Here is a 25,151-nt window from a genome sequence, read left to right on the forward strand (position 1 = left end):
CGGCCCACACACATACGGTTCTTAGTAGAGATACAAAGTTCGCCATGGGGAGTTTTCATGGGGACTGATGCTTGGCTGACCCGAGAAGTGAGTGCCGAGGGTGGAGCCAGTGAGGTCAATCATCTAAGTATCCGCTCTGAATAGCGTAGCCTCGGGGGTAAAACCCTATGTGGGATCAACAACTATTGTCTTGGCCAGCCATAAGAATTGTGCTTGTCTTATGTTAAACATTCAAACATTCAAGACCAAACAACTAAACATTGTGTCTTTTGTGTCTTCAAGTGTATGCAAAACAACTTTACATCAAACAACACACTTTTGGAGTCTAAACACTTGCAAACATTGAGTCCTCATTAACATTCTGTCCTCTTGTCACAAAAACAGTCAAACAATCGGATTTGGTCACAACAAAACAACTTCACAGATTGGAAAAATTGCACAAAATTTACAGAAACGCGTCTGTGTCTGTTCTAACCGTGTCCGAGTCATCTAAGCGCATCTGTGGAGGGCAGAATAGCGTCTGTGTTTGTAACAGCATCTGTGTCAAACAGAGAAACGTTTGTGTCTGGGAATCCCATCTGTGAAGTATACAGAAGCATCTATGTCCAGAATTGAAAATTTTTACAGTCCGGCAAACAAGAGAAATCAGTCTCGGAATACTTGATCTTCCTAGGTTGTTTCTTCAGGTTTCATCTAGCATTCAACCTGTCCTTGGGTCTCATACAATCCATCATTGCTTTACATCTCATTTTACATTCATACTTGTCTAAACTTGAGTCAAAAGGTCACTTGCTTGTCCTCATCATACTTTGTCAACACACTACATACAACAACACTTTGCTAAGTGGTCCCTCATCAAGGTTTCTTACCTTTGGGTCTCATTTGGTCTTACTTAGAGTCAAGGTCAACTTACCTCATCAAGAGAAACTATCCTCTCTTTGGAAGTCACACCTACTCTACTACATACATACTTGGTCTTACACTTTGGACATTGCAAGTACACCTCAAGATTCATTTACACTCCATACAACTCTTGGTCTTCCATACTCTTTCCATTTTTCATCTAGTCTCTCACATCTTGGTCAAACACCTAGTTCATGGTTGAAACCCATCTTCAAAAATCTAGGAGAAAAGCTAAAGAAGCTCAAGAGTCCGCAAACATTAGTTCTTATGAGTATGACAATGATTTATTTTTCAATCCTGAGCACACTACATTGCCTGACATGGATGTTTATAGACACATTCCAAATGTAGAAAACACAGACACTACAAACAAAAAATGCTATACACAATGACAATGTGGACAACTTTTCAATACAATCAGCAGATGTAGAAGAATCCATAATGAATCCCCATTTCAATAGATTGGTTGAAGAAATAATGAAGAGGGATAGACAATACTTCTTACACATGATGGCACAAAGTGGAGCTAAAATACCTCATGACTTTGACATGTCTCAACTTATGGAAAACCGACCCTCGCAACAAACTCACTCCAACATGGATCAAAGGAGACCCAATAGTGGAGGAAATAGAGGACCGCATATGGTACCTGAATCACCATCAGCTTTGCTTCAAAAACCAGAAATCCCACATACACATGGTCAAACATATGATACTTACCTTCGAAGACCATTATGGAAGCCTTATGCAGATAGATATGCTCAATCACATGCTCAAGCTATGGATCAATCAAAACAAGTGGACATTCAAAGGCATGCTCAAAATTTGGACACAAGGAAACCTCATGTCAAATTTGGGGGCAACACAATAGAACATGACATGCCTATAGAATATGGTATACATGCACAAAATAGATATGGGGTTCCTCAACATGAAGCTATACCAAGTGCTCCCTATATGCCGCATCAATATAGACCTCCTCCATACGAACATGTCTATGATCAATATCATCCATACATGCAACAAGCTCCTCCTCAAATTGGTGTCTCAAACATGGGGTATGCTACAAGAAATCGATTGCCACCTAAGAATAATTTGGAGCAACAAATCAAAGATTTACAAAAGAAAATGGAGGACATGAGTACACCAAAACCAACATACACTATGAGAGACATATGTCCTTATCCATTTGATAAGAGCATCCCAATGCCTCCATTTCCTGCACACTTTGTGATGCCTAAATTTGATAAGTATAGAGGAAAAGGAGACCCCAAGGCACACATAAGACAATTTTTCATAGCTTGCATTGAGGTAGCGGCAGAAGAAACATATTTGATGAGGTTGTTCCCGCAAAGCTTAGGCGATCAAGCTATGGAATGGTTCTCTCGATTACCTCCTGGTATTAAGTCATGGGGTGACTTAGCAGAGGCATTTATTCAGCATTTCTCTTACAATATAGAAACAGATATCTCAGTCACTACTTTGTGTAATACTAAGCAAAAGGAGGGAGAATCTTTTGCGTCATTTTTACAAAGATGGAGAAATCTAGCCAGCAGATGCTCTTGTGAAATTCCACAGAAACAAATGGTAGAAATGTTCACTCAAAACGTTAACAAGGACATTGGCTATGATCTAAGGAAAGCTTGTTTGTCCACCTTCAAGGATGTTATTGAAAAGGGCTTAGCAATAGAAAAGGTCTTAATTGAGCAAGGAATCATTAAGATATTCAAGGAAAACAAAGATGACTTTAAAGGAAAAGACAAGCCAAGATTTTGGAATAAAAACAAAAACACAGTCAATGATGGTGTTGTTGATGCCAACACAGTGCGACCCAAATTCATCTTTTCAGGATCAAGTTCTACAAACAATCAAGTGAATACTCAAACAACTTCTAGACCATGAAGGAAGTACACCCCATTGGGAGAACCACTTGAATCAGTCTTCAAAAAGCTTGTGGCAAACAAAGTGATCACAGTTCCAGATTTTCCTCCATATGAACCAAAGGTCAAACCAAATTGGTGGAATGATGATGAGTATTGTGAGTTTCATAAGAGCAAGGGTCACAAGACAAGTAATTGCCATCGACTGAAGAACATTGTGCAAGATCTCATTGATAGAGGTGATATTGAGATTAAGGGACACTCATCCAATCAAGAACATGAGATGTTTAAGGAACCATTCCCAAAGCATGACAAAGGAAAAGCCAAAGTCACAGATGATCAAGCCAACTATACTAGAGCACCTTACAACTATGACTCAACTATCAATCACATCTCGACGGACAATCATATCTCTACTATTACCATCAAGAACAAAAATCCTGAGAATCCTCCTCAGAGACCCAAGATTGTCCTAAGAGGTGTTGGATCTTCTTCAGAACATACCCCTGAATGTCATGTTACAACCCGTCGAGGTAAGATTACTTTGCTAGGTGCTTCCACTAAAAATGCCGCTTCTTCATCAACCAAACCTGAGTATGACCTTATAGAACAGTTAGGGAAGACACCCGCGCTCATCTCCATCCTTGAGCTCCTACGTATATCCCCCGCTCATAAAGCTATTCTTGACAAAATCTTGAGAGATACTGTTGTTCCTACTGATCTGAACATGGACCAGTTTCAAGCCATGGTGGGATACCTTTCCATTCCACATTCCCTTACATTCACAGAAGCCGATGACGCCTCCGTATGTCAGCCACATAATGCACCTTTACATGTTGAAGCCTTCATACACAAACATCGAATAAAGCGAGTCCTGATAGATGGAGGAGCAGGTCTAAACATTTGTACATTGAGCACCATTAAACAATTGGGATATTCTGATAAAGCTGTGAATTCAAAAAATCAAATCACCATCAAGGCATATGACGATGAAGAGCGCTCATCCAAGGGCACGGTCACCTTACCTCTAAGAATTGGGCTAGTTACAAAGGATGTGGTTTGTCAAGTCCTAGATCTGGATCTCACATACAACATATTGCTAGGACGTCCTTGGATTCATGAAATGAGGGTAGTCCCATCGACATATCATCAATGCATTAAGTTTCCTCATAATGGAGTCGAGGTAACAGTTAACGGTGATCCTAATCCGTTCATATATTGCAATAACCTGAGATCACATACTGAGACCATCATTCCCAGTAATCGTGAAGTTGTTCCTTCTTCGACATACATTGACCCTGAGTCATTGAAACCTTCGACATCAAAACAAGGTGAACTTAAAGGCAAATTTTAGGACAAAGGCATGGGAGAATACACTTTAAATCAAACCATGTATTTACGACAAGTCATGAGCTCTCCAAAAGAATATAGAAGGCCACATCCTAATAAGAAAATATCCATTATGATACTCAAATGGGATCCTACTACCTTTCAAAGATGGGGTGAACTGGAAGAAGAAGATTTATACAAAATGCTCTACAAAGACATTGAAGATGACACACAAGATCAGATCAATATACCTTGTGAGAAATATGGTAAAGGCTTCAAGATTCTACAAAAATTCGGGTATGATGGAAAAAACCCTCTTGGGTTACGCAAAGAAGGCGTCATGGAACCCTTACAACCTGAATTGACTGTAAAAAGGGAATGCTCAAAGGGACTTGGTTTTCTGACTTCCAAGATCCACACTAAAAGGACAAGAGAGGCATCACAAATAAAAAATGCCAAAGTTCAACAAGAGGGTTACTATTCCACAGATTCCAACGAATGGGAATGGAGTTCAGACAAATCCTCCATTGACTATGAGCTCACCGAGACATTCAGAGAGCCAGATGAACCCACAGAAGAAGAGGAATTTTATAAAAAGTTCAGAGTTGGTCAAGAAACAACCCATAAGGATTCCGCATAGTCTTCGTCTCAAGGTTCTAGGTCGAAATCACATAGGATGAGGACACCTGTCTCGGAAGGCGCTACTAGTGACGACAATTTGGATTCGCTTGTGATCGAAACTAATGAGGAGAGTGCCATCGATGACCTCGACGATTGCCTCGATATACCTGAATATAACCACATCTTCACTCTTAGCCCCACAAACTCTGAAAACATTAAAGGCCTTCCCCTTGTTCACCACCAACTCATTGACTGGGATTATGAAGGACCAGCACAATTTGACACATTTCAAAATGACGAAGCTATTATTGACTATCTTGGCATATGAGATGATCTTCCCCCTGGGGACCATAAAGCAGGATACACCATAGAACTCAACAACATGGCATATTTTGGTGAGGGTGTCGGACCTTCCAATCGCAAAAATATGAAAATAAGAACAAATCAAGGGTCTTATGGTGAAAACCACATTGTGGGGCTATCTGATCCCAAAAAAGTAAAAAGAAAGGACGTATCTAAGGGTGAAAACCTCTCTGAGGCACCCGAAGATGGAAGGCTCAACATTCTCCCAGCATCATATGAGGAAAAGTCATCCATGTTGGTAGAAGAAACTATCAAAACGAACATTAGTACAGGAGAAGTTCCACACAATATATTCCTGGCTCAATCATTGACAGAGTCCGAAAGGGCAAAATTCATAAGCTTCTTCAAAGAATGACAAATCAACTTTGCATGGTCATACACTGATATGCCTGGACTAGATCCGGATTTGGTAATGCATCATTTGACAGTCAAACCGGGGGCAAAGCCAGTGAAACAAAAATTAAGAAAAATGCATCCACAAGTGGCAATACTAGTCAAAGCAGAGTTGGAGAAATTATTGGATGTTGGATTCATACGCCCAATTGATTATCCTGAATGGATCTCCAATTTAGTACCTGTCAGTAAACCAGATCGCAGCATCAGAATATGTATAGATTTCAGAGACATCAACAAAGCTTGTCCGAAGGATGACTTCCCATTACCAAATATCGACTTGATCGTTGATCTCACAGCAGGTCACGAAATGTTATCTTTAATGGATGGATTTTCTGGTTATAATCAAATCAGGATTGCTCCTGAGGATCAACATAAAACATCATTCACTTGTCTGTGGGGAACTTTCTGTTGGAATGTCATGCCCTTTGGGCTAAAAAATGCAGGTGCTACATATCAAAGAGCAATGACCACTATCTTTCATGATCTCATGCACATAACTGTGGAGGATTATGTTGATGATCTCTTGGGTAAATCAATAGACAGAGATACACATTTGGACATACTTTCAGTCATCTTTGATTGGTTGGAAAAATACAAGGTAAGATTAAACCCCAAGAAATGTGTCTTTGGAGTAACCTCTGGGAAGCTCCTAGGATTCATTGTGTCCAAAAGAGGAATTGAAGCCGATCTAGCAAAAGTCAAGGCTATCTTGGACATGCCGCCACCCAGAAATATCAGTCAACTTCAATCCTTACAAGGGAGACTCCAGTCTATACGAAGATTCATAGCACAACTTGCAGATAAGTGTAATCCTTTTCAGCACCTGCTACATAAAAATATCAAATTCAAATGGGATGATAACTGTCAACAAGCTTTTCAGACGCTCAAAGATTATCTTTTGAATCCGCCAGTTTTGATGCCACCAGTTCCAGATCAGCCTTTTCTACTATACATATCAGCTACTCCAACAGCACTGGGGGCACTCCTAGCACAACAGATAGCTGACGGTAAGGAAAAAGCAGTATACTATATCAGTCGCACATTGGTGGGATATGAGCTAAACTACACACCAATCGAGCATGCATGTCTCGCTGTGGTCTTTGCTTCACAGAAATTACGCCATTATATGCTCACTCACAAGACTAAGTTGATTGCAAGGATTGATCCATTAAAATACCTTCTCAACAAAGCTACACTTACTGGGTGACTGGCCAAGTGGGTAATGATCCTGAGTGAATTTGACATTGAGTATGTGGACAGAAAAGCAATAAAAGGACAAGCAATCGCAGATCAATTAGCAGATGCCCCCATGATTGATGATGTTCCTCTAAATTCAGAATTTCCAGATGAATCCATTTTAACAATATCACACGAAAAACCATGGCAACTATACGTTGACGGCTCATACACACAGCACGGGGTAGGAGCTGGTATTCTCTTTATAACTCCTCAAGGCGATTCTATACCAAAATCATACCGCTTATCATTTCCTTGCACTAACAATATAGCGGAATATGAGGCATTAACAACTGGATTACAAATAGCAGTTCAATGGAAGATCCAAGAACTTCATGTTTTTGGGGATTCTCAACTTGTCATCCATCAAGCAACTGATGATTGCCAAACGAAAGATGAAAAATTAATGCCTTACAAGAAACTGGTAGATGATTTGAAATGGCACTTTACAAAGATAGATTTTGAGCAGATACCAAGAGAGCAGAATCATGCTACAGATGCCATGGCTACAATCGCTTCACTAATTGACCTTCCTCAAAATGAAACCTGCTATGAGTTTTTGGTAGACAACCTGTTGGTTCCTTCATATGAGATCACTCCTACTGAAATGATATGCGTTGTCGGTCCTGAATCCCAGTTATATGGTTCCATATTCACATATCTTCGTGACAATATCTTACCTCCTGATCTATCAAACAACCAACGCCGCACTTTCATTCGCCAATCCTCTCGATATGTCATTTTAGCTGATATCCTATACCGACGAGGTCTAGATGGCACTCTTCTTAGATGTTTAAAAAGCGATGAAGCTCAGATTGCGTTACAAGAAGTGCATGAAGGGATATGTGGTCCGCATGCTAGTGGTCCTACCTTGGCCAAGAAACTCATCAGGACTGGATATTATTGGCCCAATATGGAAAAAGACTCATATCAGTTTGTCAAGAAATGTAAGCAATGTCAAATTCATGGAGACCTCATACATGCACCAGCACAAGAATTACAACCACTGGCGTCTCCTTGGCCCTTTTGTCAGTGGGGACTTGATCTCATAGGCAAGATTCACCCTCCTTCTTCCAATGGTCGTAAATTCATTATCACAGCCACAGAGTATTTCACAAAGTGGATTGAGGCTGTGCCTCTCACACAAGTCACTGGGAAACAAATTGCTACTTTCATCCTTAACTATATCATTTGCTGATATGGTATTCCTAAATCCATTATTACTGATAATGGGTGTCCCTTCAAAAATCAGGATGTTCATGAACTCTGTAACCGCTTCCGTATTTCCCATCGTTTCTCCACACCATATTACCCCCAAGGTAATGGCCAAGCTGAGGCGTCTAATAAAACAATTCTTAAAATCCTCAAAAAGACAGTCGACAACGCTGGCTGTAACTGGCATATCCAACTCAATCTTGCACTTTGGGCCTACCGCACAAGTGTCCGCACACCTACAGGGGCTACACCCTACTCACTTGTCTATGGCGCTGAAGCCATCTTGCCTATTGAGGTCGAGTTACCTTCTTTACGGGTCTCTTTGCAAAACATCATCAGTGATGAAGATTACAGGGTCTTTCGCTTACAAGAACTAGAACTGTTGGATGAACGGAGACAAATTGCTTTTAATCATCTCAAGGCTTACCAACAACGAATGAGTCGTAGCTACAATCACAAAGTCAAGCCTCGCACATTTGAGGTAGGTGATTTGGTTCTCAGAGAAAATCCTAAAAATCAACAAGATAGAGAGAAGAAGGGCAAGTTCGAACCAAACTAGCTTGGTCCTTACCTCGTTATAGTGGTCTATGGATCTGGGGCATATCAACTCTCTACTACAGAGGGTGAACCTTTGGAGGATTCTATCAACAGCATGCATCTTCGCAGGTTCTACACATAGCTCTTCGGAATATCCTAATTCAAAAATACAAAAAAAATCAAAAAATTTCAAAAATACAAAAAAAATTATAAAACATAAAAAACCGTTACTTGGTGAAAACCTGGCAAACAGGCACCTTGTGACACAAAAAACATTGAAAAATCAAAAAAAGTAAAGAGAAATAATTTCGTCCAATGGTGAAAACCACTTCGGTGGCGCCCTGGGCAAGTACCATGGTGAAAACTGGGTCACCAGCGCCATGCGTAGAGACATTGCTCCTCCCTCCTTCAGGATTCACTTTCATCCTTCACTTCGCACACACTCACAACCTATTCGTTCATAATAAACTTACCCATTCCCATCATGGCTTGTTATTGATCTACCCAAGATTGGTTAGCCATTCATAATAAACCTCCCTTTTCGCTTCCCTTTCCATCCATAATAAATCAGATCCTATCTGTGGCTAAGGCAAAATCCTACATCTAGTGATGGGTGTGGAACTGAGAACATCACATGTTTTGAGGAGTAAAGTTTCTTCCAGCTTTCTTCAGTCTATTCGCGCACAATCCACAATAAAGCAACATTTGCATCACAGATCCGCAATAAAGTTTCATCTTCTCCGCAATAAAGTATTAGTTTCATGGATTCAGTCAGTTTCAGATGAGACACAGCAGCAACAATGGGCTTCAACAAAATCAAATCTTTCAACAGACTCAGACAACATATGGTTCAGTGCTATCTATCCTTTTTGTGAAAGTGAACATTGTGACCACAATCAAATAAGACTTATACAAGTGACAAGAGACACTAAACTTGAGGACTACAGTGGATGTTGGTGTCGAGTCTTGGTTTTCTTTTGATTTTATCTTTTGGTGACATGTCTTTTAGCTTTTTCGGGATGTCTCTGACTAGAGAATCTATCTCCAGGATGTCTTTGACTAGAAAGGCGAGGATGGGGTATCGTCACCTATTTGTATTTGTTGTCTGTGGATTGTCTCTTAGTAATGCTATGACTTGTCCAAGGATATGAGGACACTATGAGTCTAGTGTGAACTGGGGCATTCCTTGTTTGTGACTGTCTTATCTCCATGCAAACAGGTACAATGACTTTCTGGGTCGAACATATGCCTTGATTGTCATAACCTACTTGCCATAATAAAGCTCAATGATGATAACGCACAAGAAGCTCTTTCACGTTCATATCTTCTGTCTTCCATCCCCCTTTCTTGATTGACTTCCATCATCCTTCTTGAGTCCGCATAGCCTCCTATCACATGACTGAGTATAATGACACACCAAAAATATTTGCATTTCATGTAGCTGCACCGGCATTACCACATATAAGCATTTCACACATACATATAGATATCACAATTGCATCACATCCTGCACACAACACCTGTTAGCACAATTTACATTTGCATTATCATATTCATTTGCATTACATACATTCACATTTGCGTCATGCATCACATATAAAACATAAAAGAACAAAAATATTGCATTGTATCATATACAAATTTGCATCCATATCATAAGCATACATTCTAAGAACATCTCATCACATAGGTACACATGCATATAGCTACCGCAAAAATGAATCATCTCTCATATATAATCAAATGTGTCATGATACAATGATGTCAAAAGAATCATATGACTACAAAATCACCCGCAGGTGTCTACAATACAAAAAAAAATAAAAATGGTACAAATACTGATACAAGGGAGCCCTCTATGGCTATGATGAACTCCCTCCCTCGGAGCCGCCTGGCCTCGATGGAATCTGAGCTCTAGACGGACCCGCTCCAAGATCACCCTGCCTGTCTGGTGGTGGAGGAGGACCCATGACCCCACCACTCAATGCCTGTCTCCTCCAGCTCCCTCCCGTAGCCATCGCTGTCCGCGATGGTCTATGAAAGCTCCTCACCCGCTGATCTACTGGCACAACACCATAATACAGGTCCCTCCAGTAGGCAATCTCCTCTCCGGCTCGCAGGACATATGCATAGCCTGCTCCTGTGTCCTCCGCCGCCTGCCTCCCTGCCCTCAGCGCTGTCTCAGCCTCAGTGTAGCACTGAATCGCCTGATCCCTCTCACGCTCAATATCCCTAAGCCGGGTCCTGAGCTGATCCCTCTCCCTCTCCAACTCCTGGATCTCATCTGCCTGGCCCTGGTAGATCTCCCTAAGCTCAATCAACTCATCCTCCTCTGGATCCCCACCCTCTGCCTCTGCCTGTGGCTCTCCCTCTACGGGTGCCTGCTCCTGTACTTGTCCCTGTACCTGTCTCGGTACATGTCTAGGTCCTTGTCCCTGTCTCTGTCCCTATGCCTGTACTGGCACCTATCCCTGCACATGTCCCTGTCTCTGTCCCTGTGCCCTAGGACCCTGTGCTGCTAGTACCTACAGGGGCACTCCACCGCGACCCCTCACCACCTAGGCCTGTCCCTCCTGTCCACCCTCCCTCCGAGGTGCCACCCTCCTCTCCCCAACTACTCCCCTCCGCCTCCGTCGGCCTCTGCCCCCATCGCCTCCACCATCATCATCGTCATCTCCTCCTACCTCTCCCTCCAGTAGCTCCCCTGGATCTGTCAGTCGCGGGAATGGATGCTCTGCCCAATATGTTGTATACTCTGCATCCATGCCTGCATCATCAATCTCTGGCCACATATCCTAGGGTAGGGGCATCATCTCTGCCAGCTGTGTAACTGCCTGATCATATGACAATAATGGCCCGAACTGCGCCTGATCCCTCACTGTACGGGCATACATACCTGAGCCTCGTGGCATCCTCTGGATCCTGCCATACTACCTGCATACTCTATCTACCAGCTGCCTCTCCAATATATAGGGCATCTGCCCAATCAGATATCTTCTCCTGAAGGTATAAGGTAGCTCCAGTGCGTCATCCTCCCACTCCTCACATCCCAGATATGGCCTCCAGATGACTACATCAATGTCATCTATCACTCGCCTCCAATGCTCTAACCAGCCAATCCGAGGCTACGAAGTGATCATGTCATATAAATGCACAAAGCTCTGTCCGTGACCCCTGCCTTTGAAATGTATCAGCCGTGTGATAGGCAGATGCTCATATGCCCAAACCTGCAGAAGTGTCACTCCACAGCCCAGTCCCACTGATCCATGGTAGACGAACTGGTGAAGCTCATAATATAGGTGGGCCAACACACATGGACCCCACGCATATCTGGTGTGCTGAGTCACCAATATCTCTAGTGCTCCTCCCCAGCCCACTGCCAACCCCCGTGTCACCCTGTCCGGACATAGGAACCCACTGATAGCTCCTCCGATCACAGCTGGCAAAGCTAATCCTGTCGCGGTCATGGTGTCCCATGCCACATGTCCTGCTCTCATCTCTAGGTCGGGATCCTGAAACACCCGTCTCAAAGCCTCTTTGTCTCCATCGCGATCGTATGGAATCAACTCTCCATCAATCGGTATCCGCAGAATCCTGTAGACATCCTCAAGGGTGACTGTCATCTCACCCATCGGCAAATGAAATGTGCATGTCTCTGAATGCCATCTCTCGGCCAGCGCAGTCAGCAAACCCATGTTTGCCCGAAACTCAGGCACATACAGCACGTGTCTCAATCCCATCTCCTCAATGGCAGCTCTATCCTGAAATGACAACTCTGGTCGCAACCTCTGTGTGGATGGGAATCTCTCCCGTGACTCCAACATAGGCAAATACTCCTGCAGTCAAGCAAATCAATCATGTCAGTCAGGGTGGCATTCCCTGTTCATCATAAAATGCTACTCGCTATCTAAATGCATATGGTTATCTATTCTAGTGACACTCACTGTTCATCACAAAGTGTTGCTTCTATCCTAGTAGTGCTCCCTGTTCATCACAAAGTACTACGTGTGTGACACTCCCTATTCATCACAAAGTGTTACTCACATTTTGCACTCCCTGTTCATCACAAAGTGTTGCTCATACTTTGGGTACTCCCTATTCATCACAAAGTACTCTATCTTGGTGCTCCCTGTTCATCACAAAGTGCCTTGATCTATCCTAGTCTTCCTCGAGGACCTGCTTGAGTGTATCCTCTCAGCAGCTTATCCAATCGACAGCGTATGTTCATCACAGAACTGCCGATTTGACCTAGAAGACTAAAACCGTGCATTTTTTTGACATATATACGCTTTTAACTCACAAACGCGTTTCTACCTCACAAACGCGCCTATAGACTACACAAGCGCGCCTAAACAACACAGACGCGCCTGTTTGACATAAACGTGCCTAAATCATTCACAAACGCGACTTTGTCACACAAACGCCCCTTCAGGACGTAGACGCGCCCGCATCAAGCACAAACGCGGTTCCAGACACAGACGTGCCTGGCACCGACATAGACGCGCCTATTGGACACAGACGCGCCTGGCACCGACGCAGACGCGATTTCACGTTTTTGCACTTTTTTGTACACTATTCCTAGGTGCATTTATTGCTAACTGGCATGCATTAATGACAAAATTGAATGCGTCAAAGTACAAGGAGGTTTGGTGGTACTTACCAGCACTCCTGCCTCTGCTGGCCTCTGAAATCGTCGAACGCGGTCGAATCTGTGTACGAAGGCCATCGCTGCTGACTGCTGCTGCTCTTTTTCTTGCTCTGCACTGTGATCTCGTGAAGGTGTAGATGACAATGAGGATGTCTTTTGCCTGTGGTCTATCTTATAGCCTACCCTAGCCCTCGCCTTCATTTCCCGAGTCAGTCTTCTTCATCCCGTGACTCTGTCACTTTATCCAGTCTATCCATTCTAGCCTTTCTTTCTTATCGAGAGATTGTCTGCAATCTTTTTAGACATTTTCATCCAATCTCTCGAGGGGGCATATTATTCCCATCCTGGGGCAACTCTGTATCAGTTCATCTTATCTTCTTTGAAACAACGCGACAAGCCGCATTGTCTCAAAGAGGGGCAAAATGTAGACACCCAAAATTGTCCAATCTAATTAAATAAATATTTAAATATCTAAGCCTAATTCTTCTATTAATTAAATAAATCTTTATTTATTTAATTAATTCATTTATCCTCTTCTAGCCTTATTTCTCATTTAAATAAATACATTTATTTATTTAAATTATCCTTTTCCTAAATTAAATAAATATTTTTATTTATTTAATTATCCTACTTCTTCTATTAATTAAATAAATATTTATTTATTTAATTAATTCATTAGCTTTTTCTACACATGACACATGTCATTCATCTCTTAATTCATACACTACCTACCTCTTTCATTATTTTGGTATTTCTTTTACCTACCCTCTAATCCTAGCCGACCTCCTTTTTACACCTCTCAATCTTATCCCTCCATTTCATATTGTGTCTTCTATTTAAGGAGATGCCTCCTTCATTATCAAACCCTAATGATCTTTTATGCAATTGACTACACTACGATCCTACTTGCAACCACATTCCATTCTTTGTTGAGCTCTTGTGCATATACAAATCTGAGAGCAAATATATCAAGCAAGATCAATGGAGATAGGAAGAATGGAGATCAAAACCCTATTGGGCATGTGATGGTATAATCTTTGTGATTTCATTTGATTTGCATTGTCTTAGGTAATCTTCATATGTTATGGTGGATCTTTGTTGATTGTTAGGCTAGGGTTTGGTGGTTGAATTCATTTAGCCTTTCAATATTGTTATTATTGTTATCCATTTTCACCATAAACAGTTTCTAGTTCTCTTTCTAGGACTTCTTTTTGTCTCATCAGTTCATTTGAGTCATTCTAAGTATGCATTAGATCTATCTTCAACATGTCATTTTCATAGCTAAGTCTTGTGTTCTCATTTGCTGCATCACTTAGTCTTCTGGTCAATTCTTCTTCATTCTTTTTCCTATCCTCAATCTCTTTGCAAAATCTCATAGTCATATCCTGCATTTCATTTTTTGTTGTCATGATCTCTTGTTTCAATTTGCTTATCATATCATTAAGTGATTCCTTTTCATCATTCTCATTTTGCAATTTTTTACAAAGTTCTCTTCTCTTATTTCTTGCAACAGTAAAATTTTCTTGAAGTGCCTAAATGATGTCCTGAGCTGCTCTTAAATCATCTTCTAATTTGATATTTTTCAACTTTTCTGCATCATAATCTGTAAGAGCTCCTTCAAGTTGCTTCATTAGATTTTCCATCTTTACTGGTGTCAAGATCTTCCTCAAGCTATTAGGCTTTTGAAAATAGAGGACCAGGCTCTGATACCGATTGTTAGGGGTCCCACAGATACTGAGAGGGGGGGGGGGGGGGGTGAATCAGTATCTAACCGGTAATTAAAATTTCTTAACTTAAAACATGTAGAACATAATATAACAATGTACCGGTATGCAAGAAATAATGCAATAAACAAAATCAAGAACATCCACATGAAAAACACACCATAACACAAGATATTAACGAGGAAACCCGGTGTGGGAAAAACCTCGGTGGGATTTGTGACCCACAATATTCACTCACTGGCCAATAAGAGAATATTACTTACAATAGGGGCCTACACATGTAGGAAGGCCAACTGCCTAGAGCTCACTGCTCAATGGGAAGTCACACTGACTTACAATAAGGATTATACAAATCCAATATCTTGTACTACTTTACAATAGCATCTTCAATGCCTGATTCAGTACCGGTTCCTGCTCTGTTCTTTACATATATCCCTTGACCTATATTTCGCACATTGGGTTTGTCTAATATTTTCCTTAATGCTTCTACATCACCTATTATAAATGTCTACAATGATATCTTTTATATATAAGAGTCATTCTACAATTTGCCAAGTCGGCTTACACATTTTTACAATAATAAACAAAATGTAATATAACAAAATTATGTCGGCCTCTGTGTCGGTATACTTCCTTTCTTTTGTGTCGGTGTTGGTGTCCTGAGTGCCGGTGTGGAGTGTGATCAGCTGATGCCGGTATAATGTCTTTGTTGGTGCCATAGGATTGCAAGGTTGCCATCAATGACAAAACCTTCAATCACATACAATGTCTCATTGGAGTGTGCATACGCCAACAATCAAGAATTCAAACAGGACAAAGTTGAGATTTAATCATGAAATTATCCAATCAAAACTAAAATAACTTCTAATTTCCTACAAAATCAAATATATGACCAAATGCTTGGAAATGAACCTATTTTACGCTTGCAAGAAATAAAACCTACATTATAATTGCCGGAATTGAAATCGATTTTAACAAACGTTAAAGCAACTAAATTCCATGAGTTAATCTAACAATGTTTTTGTTCTTTTCTTAATCCCAGATTTGTCATCTTTCTAACTATTGTGAAAACAAAATGTGGTTGCTGGAAAGAAACTAAATGAAGATGGAAAACTGAAACTTCTTTAACATTCACCTAATGAGACAATATTTGCATAACTACAACTTCTAGAATCAAATACTTAATCTAATCAAAACATATCATCATGTCATCTGAACAATATCAAATCAATTTCAATGCACAAAATTGAACATGTAAAAGAAATAACACAAGGATCACCTCCCTTCGATTGAGTGGGATCTACTCTTCCTCTAGTGGGATCCAAAACACAAGAGTTCTTAAATCAACTTCTGATTTTCATTGAAATGTACTTCCAACAGGAATTGAAACAAACTTGTTGGTTACAAAATACAAGATTCTAATGGTGGCTAATTTACTGACTAATTTCCTCTTACATCCTACATAACTCAACAGGATATTTATACATATCCTTTATTCAAATTCAAACTACAGTTACCCACTTAAAATAGAGTAATGATTACAAAACAAAATAAAGAAAACTTAATATTAAACTAACAAACTTTAGGAGGAAGTTAAATTTCTAGAGACAACTGATGGAATAGACATAGGGAAGATCAAGAGGATCTTCTATCTGGAACGCTTAGGAACTACCATCGTCTATGTGGCAACTGAATGGAGTTGTCTTCTTAGTCTGCTTGTTCTCTTAAAACATTAAAAAAATAATTTATGAAGATAAAACAGAACAGAGTGACATAATTTTGATTAACTATTCATTCATGTAAATCAAGCAAAAAGTAAAAAAATTGACTAAAAGATATCATTTCTAATATTACTTCTAATAAGTAGAATATAATAGCAAAATTGATTAAATATGCATGTTATAAGAGTGTTGCTAAGCATATTAGTTCACAGATCATTAAAAGTTTAAACCATAAATTATGATTTAAAGTATAAGGATGAACCACTCATTGCCTTGTAATTAAATTTTCTCTTTGATGGTGCAAAATGTAGATTGATTGTTTCTAGCCTAATGAATGATAAAATATGTGCTTTATATAGAGATAACAAGGTGTTTTTTATAAAAAAGATGACATAAAATGGTCAAGTACCAAAAGTGAGACCAAATTTCAAATCATGAAGGTTGACAATTGTAATAATAGCAATTTCAAATTTTTTTGGCAAAACACGTGTTGGGCACCCAAGTCCCACCCAAATAGGGACTTCAAAAGGGAAACTAAAGCATTGGGGTTAGTGATGTTAATTGTGGTACTAATTTAAGTATTTGATGAAAGTTAAATTGTGGGATTAATAATGAAGATTTAAAGTAGAATAGGGCCCAAATAGGCTTTAAATGATATAAGAAAAATTACACTAAAATAGGTGCAAAATAGAGTGTGAAATTGTGAAGGGATACAATTTACTACACTAAATTATGAAATGTTTGATTTCATGAAGTTTTCCTTGAATGCTACATAATTTTTTTTTAAATTGGTTGGCGAATGCATGTTAATTATAGCTTTTACTTTAGTGAGATCCACTTCAATGCCTCGACAAGAAATAAAATATCCAAGTGACTTCCCAAAAGTGACACTGAAGTCACATTTTTTGGGATTAACCTCACTTGATTCTATTCTAATCTATCAAAAATTATTGCAAGGATAGATAAGTGAGAGTCTCTTGTGATTGATTTTGCTAACAAGTCATCCACATCATATTCCATGATAGTGTGAAAAAGATCATGAACTATAGTTGTCATTTCTCTTTGATAAGTAGCCCTTGCATTTTTTATGTTGTTATATGGAGCCTAATTAGACTCATAAGTTAAAATTTCCCTGCTTCTATCAACACATTTTCCCCCCAAATTGTTTAATGGGGGTTTGGGGCTTAGAGACCCACTTGAGATAATCAGTAGATTAAATGAATCTCACATCTAACAATTTTTGAATTTTAGATTTTATCAATAAGACTACTTTAGGATGCATTTTAAACAACTTTTGTTCACTTTTGCATAAGGAAAAAATGTCGAGTGATGTACTCTTAGGGTGGCGTCAAGACCAGCCATGCCTACATAAGACCATAGAAAATTCACACTCCTATTTTTGAAAATTGTTATTAATTTTTCCTTTTCTTGGGGTGATAATGTTGTTGCAACAAATATGATCTTAGGTTCTTGTGTTCTTCCTAGAGTTATCTCTTGTGATTCCTCAACAAAGATTGGGGACCTTTGTTGATATTGTGACATGAAATGAAGGCTTTCATTTGAAGGTGATATCTCATCACAATTTGTGCTCGAAGATTGTTCCATTATGTTTGACTCTTTGTTCTTGTGTTTGAAAGTTTAAAAATTTTCACCAAAATTCTTTCTCATCAAGTTCTATGGGAAACTTGGCTTTGTAATCTCCTAATGGTATGCTTTCTCATAGTCCCATAAATTTAGCAATGTCTTCATCATTTTGAAAGGTGTCTATTATCATAGGTCCTCAAAGGTCCCAATCTATAATTTGAGGGTAGACAAGTTCAATTTCATTAGGTTTTGATGTAAATGATACAACAAATAAAGTACAAATGTTATGATCTTGGAACAAGTCAACAATATGCATCTAGAGGAGTATTCAATGGTATCCTGATTATTAGTTTTGACAATGGGAGAAGCCTTACCTCCTGTAATGTGAGTGGAATTAATCTTGAAAGGTAATTTAATGGGGGGAGCTATATCCAAATCCTTTATCATTATGTCTCTTTATTATGGATATAGGCTCTAGGATTCCTTGTCCTTGATGGCCTGAGCCTTTACTTTGATAACCCATGTTCCCAATTATGTGAAGGCCACTAGGATAATTCTCAATAGGTATTACAAAAAAATATTCTTTCTCATTCTCGTATAACTAGGTTGAGATGTCTTCTTCTATGCTCCTAGCACACCCCAATACACAATTTTTGTAGGTTTAGGTCTATCATATTTTTTAGGTGAAATGAGAAGTTGTTTCACATAAAAAATTTACATGGTATATTTTACACAACCTTTATCATCAAATTAAATCTTGATCTTGGGATTTGTACTATTGGATGATGAAGCTAAGGAAAAGTTGTGTACATAGGATGATGATGATGATGATGATGATGATGATGTAAATCCTTGATTGATGGGTATATGATTGGATTTATGATGTTGTGCTTCAAGTTGCTTACAATACCCAAAAGGGTGAGTATATCCATGAATGGAATAGTGATTTAAACACCCTCATAAGGGAAATATATGCATTGGTGAGGTGGAGAAGGTAGAAATTGCATAACATGTATCCATGGATGACCAAGAAGAATTTTATAAGAGAGGTCAAGGGCCAAGACTTGACAAGTTGTTCTAATTACCATAGGACCAACTTGATTAGGCAATGTTATCATTTCTTTATATTCACACTCAGTATTGTGATAGGGTTTTATTATGATGCGTCTCTTGGGATCAATGACACCATTAAAATATACTAATTATTTCATCAATTGTAGGCTACAAATGTTCAAACCTTCTTCACTATCTATCATGACTCTCTTGACCTTTTGTTTATGGATAGGACCTCTAGGTATAAAGGTTGATTAAGAGATGAGTCATTAGAAACAATGTCTTTCTATGTAAATACCAAATGATGATTAGAGGTAATGTACCCTATCATAGCTTGAAATTAATTAATATTTATGTTATTAGGTATAGAAGAATCTTGAAGGGATTTCTTTAGGATCTTTCTATGTTTAGGAGGTGTTTGTAAGAGCTCTAGGATGGATATTTTTATAGGATTTTTTCCCAAGTAATCTAGAAGACTATAATCAAACATAGAATAGGATGTGGATTGGCCTCCCGAAAGAGTAATCTTACCCCTATGTGTAATAACAACACACTTAGGATGTTGATCTTTAATAGTTAAAGTAGAGATATGAGCATTGGTTTCCCCTAAGTGAGCTTTAGTGTAGTCAAGTAGCACTAAGGAATAATCAACCTTGTTATTATTGATATCCTTATTAGAGGTATCTCATTTTTCATGTTAGTGAGTGGGTCATTGAGTGTCTTAAAGTTATTATTTGATGTGGAGTGAGTGTCTTCAATAGTACCACCACTCTTGTCTATAAGATCTTGGATAATATGTTTCAATTTAACAAAATCTAAAGTTTAATGTCCTTTGATCCTATTATGGTCACAAAATTCAGTATCTTTATACTATGGTGGTTTTACTGCTAGTTCTTCATTTCTAAATTTTCTTAGTGTGATCATTTTAGCTTGAACAAGTTTTTGTAGAGTTGTTTCAGTATATGCTCCTATAGGAGTAAATGTTCTTCTTGGATTGTTGTTTTTCCTAAAGGGTTTGTTTTGTTTAGAAAGAGTGATACCTTGAGTGTTTATTGATACATTGGATGGGGTTTGAATATATTTAGAGCCCACTGCACCATCATTGACAACATTCTTTTTCTTAACCCAAAGATGAGGTTTATCACCAAAAGTAGAAAGATTATCCTTATTTTCCTTAAAAATATTTAGAAGATCTTTAGCAATAAGATATTTTTTAATGGTGATTTTTTTTTGAATAATATTATTCAATGTGTTGAAAAATTGAACTTTTAAGTGGAAATCCATCTCTTGATTAAAATTTCGAACAAATATTTCGATGAGTTACTTTATAGGAATATGATAAGGACACTTGTTTGCTAAGTTTCTCAATCTTTGTGAAAAGAAAGAAAATGTTTCTCCATTTCTTTGTTTTGTGTTTCATAAATCAATTATATACAATTTATGTTCAATATTGTATAAGAAGTGTGAGATGATTTTTTCTTCCAAATCATGGAATCTTTTAATTCCATGAGGTAAATGTGAAAATCACTCAATAGATTTACCTCCCAAGATTCAAGGAAAAAGGTGCATTAGATAGGTATCATTGTAAGCAACCTCCATGCAAGCTAGGTAAAATTCTTGTACATGCTCACATGGATCACCTTAAATCCCCTATACTTGTCAAAATTAGGTATGTCAATTTTTTTTGGGAAAGGTATCATAGGCATGGAACTATTGAAAGGATAAGGGAATATTTCTTAAAATGTGTAGTTCTTCTTAGTGTGCCCTATTTGCAAGTTTATTATTTGTTGATGCAATTTATGGATTTGGGATGCTAAATCATTCATAGGCATTAAAGAAGGTAGATTCGTATGAACGTAGGTGGAAATTGGAAGTTGAATTTTTGGTATGTATGTAGAGATGAGTAGTTGGCCAGTTAGGGTGTATTTTGGTTATATGCATAGGAATTGGATGTCATTAATTGAGTTTATTGGTAAGTGGAAGCATGAAATGCCACTGGTGAGGTTTGTTGATAAGTGGGATGAAGAGGCAAGGTTGAAATGATTTGGGATTTTTTTTTGTGGGGTGGATATGTTGGAATCCAAGAACACTAAGAGGGGGGGGGGGTAAATCAGTGTTCTACCGATAAATGAATTTATGAACTTATTGCTTATGAACCAGTTAACAGAAAATAAAATTAAAGTGCATAAACAAAACAACACATAAAGTAGCAATACCATAAAACCAATATCTATACGTGGAAAACCCTATAAAGGGAAAAAGCACAGTGGGGCCGATACCCACAATATCTATATACTTGATCAAGGTATACAAATATTACATAAAGGGGATTGCACATGCAATTAGGCTCACCGCTTAGAGCTCACTACTCAAATAGAAGTCTCACTGACTTACATAACATTACACAATGCTTTCATACAGAAATAAACTTATATAATTCATCTGACCATGCTGGATAAGTTCCGGTTTAAGATCTGTTAACCTCCTTTGAACCAATTTTTTGATACTCGACTATGTACTACTAGTTAGGATTGCACACATGTAACTACGCTCAAAAGCTAACACTCACTGACCAAATCGCATACCATCAATCATTGACTAATTCACATCACAAATAGCATAACCACTAATATGAAATCCATCGCTAAATGATCTCCCTTAAATACCCTTGTAACTTGATTATCATGTCGGCCTCAAGATGAAAAATAAAATCGTTGGCTTCCCAATCACAAATTATGATATACATTATCCTGATAATCTTAATTAATGTCAGCCTACATATTATCATAAATTCCACAAGTGATTTTATCGGGGTCCCAAAATACCTTAATCGGGTTCTATAATTAATCGGGTCCCAAATATACGTTACCGGTACCAAGACTAACTGGTTAACATGAATAAAGCAAAGTGTGTGTATACCAGTTGGCCCAATCTATGCAAAATGATAAGATTATGAATCAGGATGAGAAATACCAACACCTGAAGATGAGTTTCCATCAATGATAACCCTAAATATAATTCACCTTGCCGGATGAGTGTCAATTGTTAATAACCTCCCCCTTTGGCATTGATGGCAATACTCATGTGAAAAATGATATCATCCCTGAATCTACTCCCCCTTACCTATACATCCATGCAATTATATACATCTGGTATTATCCCCCTATGATATACATTCATTTTTCACTATACTCCTCCCCCTTTGACATCAATGACAAAGAGGGGTTCCCACCAAAAATATTGTACAAATATATACATATTGGTTCCTATACATATTTCAAAATGTCAACATACAAAGTCTTCAAAAATGAGAAGTACATGTCCCAACCCTACTTGAGAGAATCAAGAATGGAGGTGAATCCATTCAAGAGACTAGCATGATATTCTATGGCTTGGGATTCAGTGGGACCATCCTGCTGCATGTTAGATATACACTTTGTCTTGTGAAATAGCTAGTTATCAAGATGGGGGCCAATAAAATTCCTGAGCTCTATAGATCTCCTTATTATGTTGTCCCTTTCCTTCGCTAATCTCAAAATCTGATCCATAACTGCCAAAACTAGACCATCTAAAGAACTTGTTAAATTTACTACTGGATTATAAGAATTAGAGATCTGAATCAAGTTATCTTTACAATCCAAAATTTACTTGTCTATAGAAGCTGCGAGCTTTGAAAAATCTAGACAAGTCTTGTATACCTTCCCACCTTCCGCTAATGTTGCATCAATGGACTAAAGACATGTTTGAAGATTAGCTTTCTCAGATGCAATCATTTGCAAAAATGTCTACTTTTAGGCCTCAACAAATTTTTCTTTAGCCTCAGTTACAGAAAGACTAACTAAAGAATCGTATTGCTTAGGAATGAATTCAATAATCTCCTGGAATTTGTCGGATGGGCTTGCACCCTCTTTTGCCTAGAAATCCTGTACTAATCGGTTCAAAATCTCAAAAGTGTTTGTATCAACTCCCTATCTTTAGACTCTTCCTAAGCCAATTCCTGTGATGCCTACGCGTGGAGTGTTGCAGTGGCCAAAATTTTCTCTGTCGGTGACATCATATGATAAGGCTTGTCAAAACTGATAGAAAATTGTGGCATTTTCCCTTTGGCTAAGGATGATGTGTCAATTTCCAAACTAGAAGGGAAGTATGTCACTGTTTGTTTGTCTATGTCAGTAGGTGACTTATCCTTTGTAGCCTTTACCTCCTGTGTACTAGGGTCTTTGCCACTTGGTGCCTCACTCACTTTTGGTGCATCATCTGAGACCTTATCCTTTGTACCTTTTTCATTCTCAACCTTTGTGTCTACATCCTATACATGGGATTCCAACGGATTCTAAGTATCCTCAATACCAAAATTGGACTTATTAGTTGGTTGTGTAGTAAGTAGTGGAGTGCTAACTAGTGGATCTGTATTTACATTTTGCTCATCTATTTTTATGGGTTCCTTGTCCTCTAGTAATTTAATATTTTATGATTGAAAAAAATTGGGACTTAACTCATATCCAAGACTCAAAAGAATTCTGACCCATATGTCAATGGTCTCCTTCCAGATCTCTTCAAATTTTTCTAACATCAAGCTATTAATTCGATGTTTACGATTGAATTCAATTGAACCTGTCTTATTAATTAAATCTACAATCTCTGGTGGAGTTATTGATGGACATAGATTGAACAATTATGTTTTCTTTATTCTCCAATCCAAAGTTTGTGCATGTGATTTTTTGACCTCTAACTTATCATACAATTCCTTGGGAAAATTTTTCTCTAACTCGATCAAAGTCCTACTAAAAGAATCAAGATATAAAAAAATTGCCTCCCCTAATTGCTTCATGTCTTTATCATCAAAATTATCATAGAATGTAGAAATGTTATCCAAATTACCATCATTAATGGTCTGATCAATAATGTCTTGAGCATCTAACTTCTTCTTACCGGTTGTTCTCTTTGTTTCTAGTTTAGATTACTCATCTACCTTAGGCTTCTGCTTATGTACAATTGTGATTTTGGGAGTCTTCTGGGGAGGCTCCATCTCAGGTTGTTTCTTTTGTTCTTCCTTCTTTTCTCTCACAACCCTTGCAAAAGCACCTTTCCTCTTTGGATCTTGTTTTATCTCGTCATCAGGTTCAGTCTCCTCAGAAGACACAGTCATGTATTGCCTAGCCGGTTTTTGTTTCCTCTTCACTGATTCCTTCAACTTGGGGCTAGCAGGCTCACCAGATGGTGCTTCTGGTTGTTTTAATGACTCTATTGTAATTGAGACCACATTAGGAGTGGCTTGAGCTACCTTCTTTGCTTCTCTCTCCAACTTCCTCTTCTGCTTCATCTCTTCCTTTCTCTGGGCTTCAAGGATTTTAACTTTTTGTTCAATTTTAGCCCTATCATGACCCTCACTAATTAGTGTCTCAGTTTCAAAACTTGTCATTTTCTTTCTTATGACGGGTGAAACTTGTTCTTGATAAACTTTAAACCCTTCTCTTGAGTTGTGCCAATTTTTTCTTCTTTCTCATCAACTAGAGCTTTCAATAAATTTTGTGCATAAGCATCCAGTATGGCCTCATCCACTTCATATCCCATCCGCATGATCTAAACTATTCTAGGCAGAATGTATTCTTCTTATCTTGTTTTATTTTCTAGAGACTGGTCATTAACTCCTTTAGCATCACACTGCATAGGTCATAATGTGCATCTTCCTTCATCATCAGATGTGCAATGAGGATGTTGGTTCCAAAGATAGAGTTCAGTCGATTAGAATGATAAACTTTATAACCAATTACCATTGCTGTAAATTTTACATCAATGTCTTTAATATCATCAACTTGCATTGACCTACCATTGAAGGTGGCACCAGTGAGTTTGCAGAATTCAGTGTTAGAAAGTTTTGACCTAGGCCCTAGAAAACCTTTGACCTTATGAAGGAATGTGATATTCTTAATGAATTCCA

General features: G+C 38.5%; 1 protein-coding gene across 1 annotated transcript; it reads right to left on the minus strand.

Annotated features, from left to right (window-relative positions):
* Window positions 1–485: 485 nt before the first annotated feature.
* Window positions 486–24,632, minus strand: LOC131063190 (uncharacterized). Its single transcript, XM_057996978.2, has 3 exons — window positions 24,183–24,632; window positions 23,412–23,519; window positions 486–578 (listed from the first exon to the last, which is right to left on the minus strand). Exons 1-3 carry the CDS (start codon window positions 24,630–24,632, stop codon window positions 486–488), a joined length of 651 nt encoding a protein of 216 aa, XP_057852961.2.
* Between the last annotated feature and the right edge of the window lie 519 nt (window positions 24,633–25,151).

The sequence above is a fragment of the Cryptomeria japonica genome, chromosome 1, assembly GCF_030272615.1.
Source record: "Cryptomeria japonica chromosome 1, Sugi_1.0, whole genome shotgun sequence".
Taxonomy (NCBI): Eukaryota; Viridiplantae; Streptophyta; class Pinopsida; order Cupressales; family Cupressaceae; genus Cryptomeria; species Cryptomeria japonica.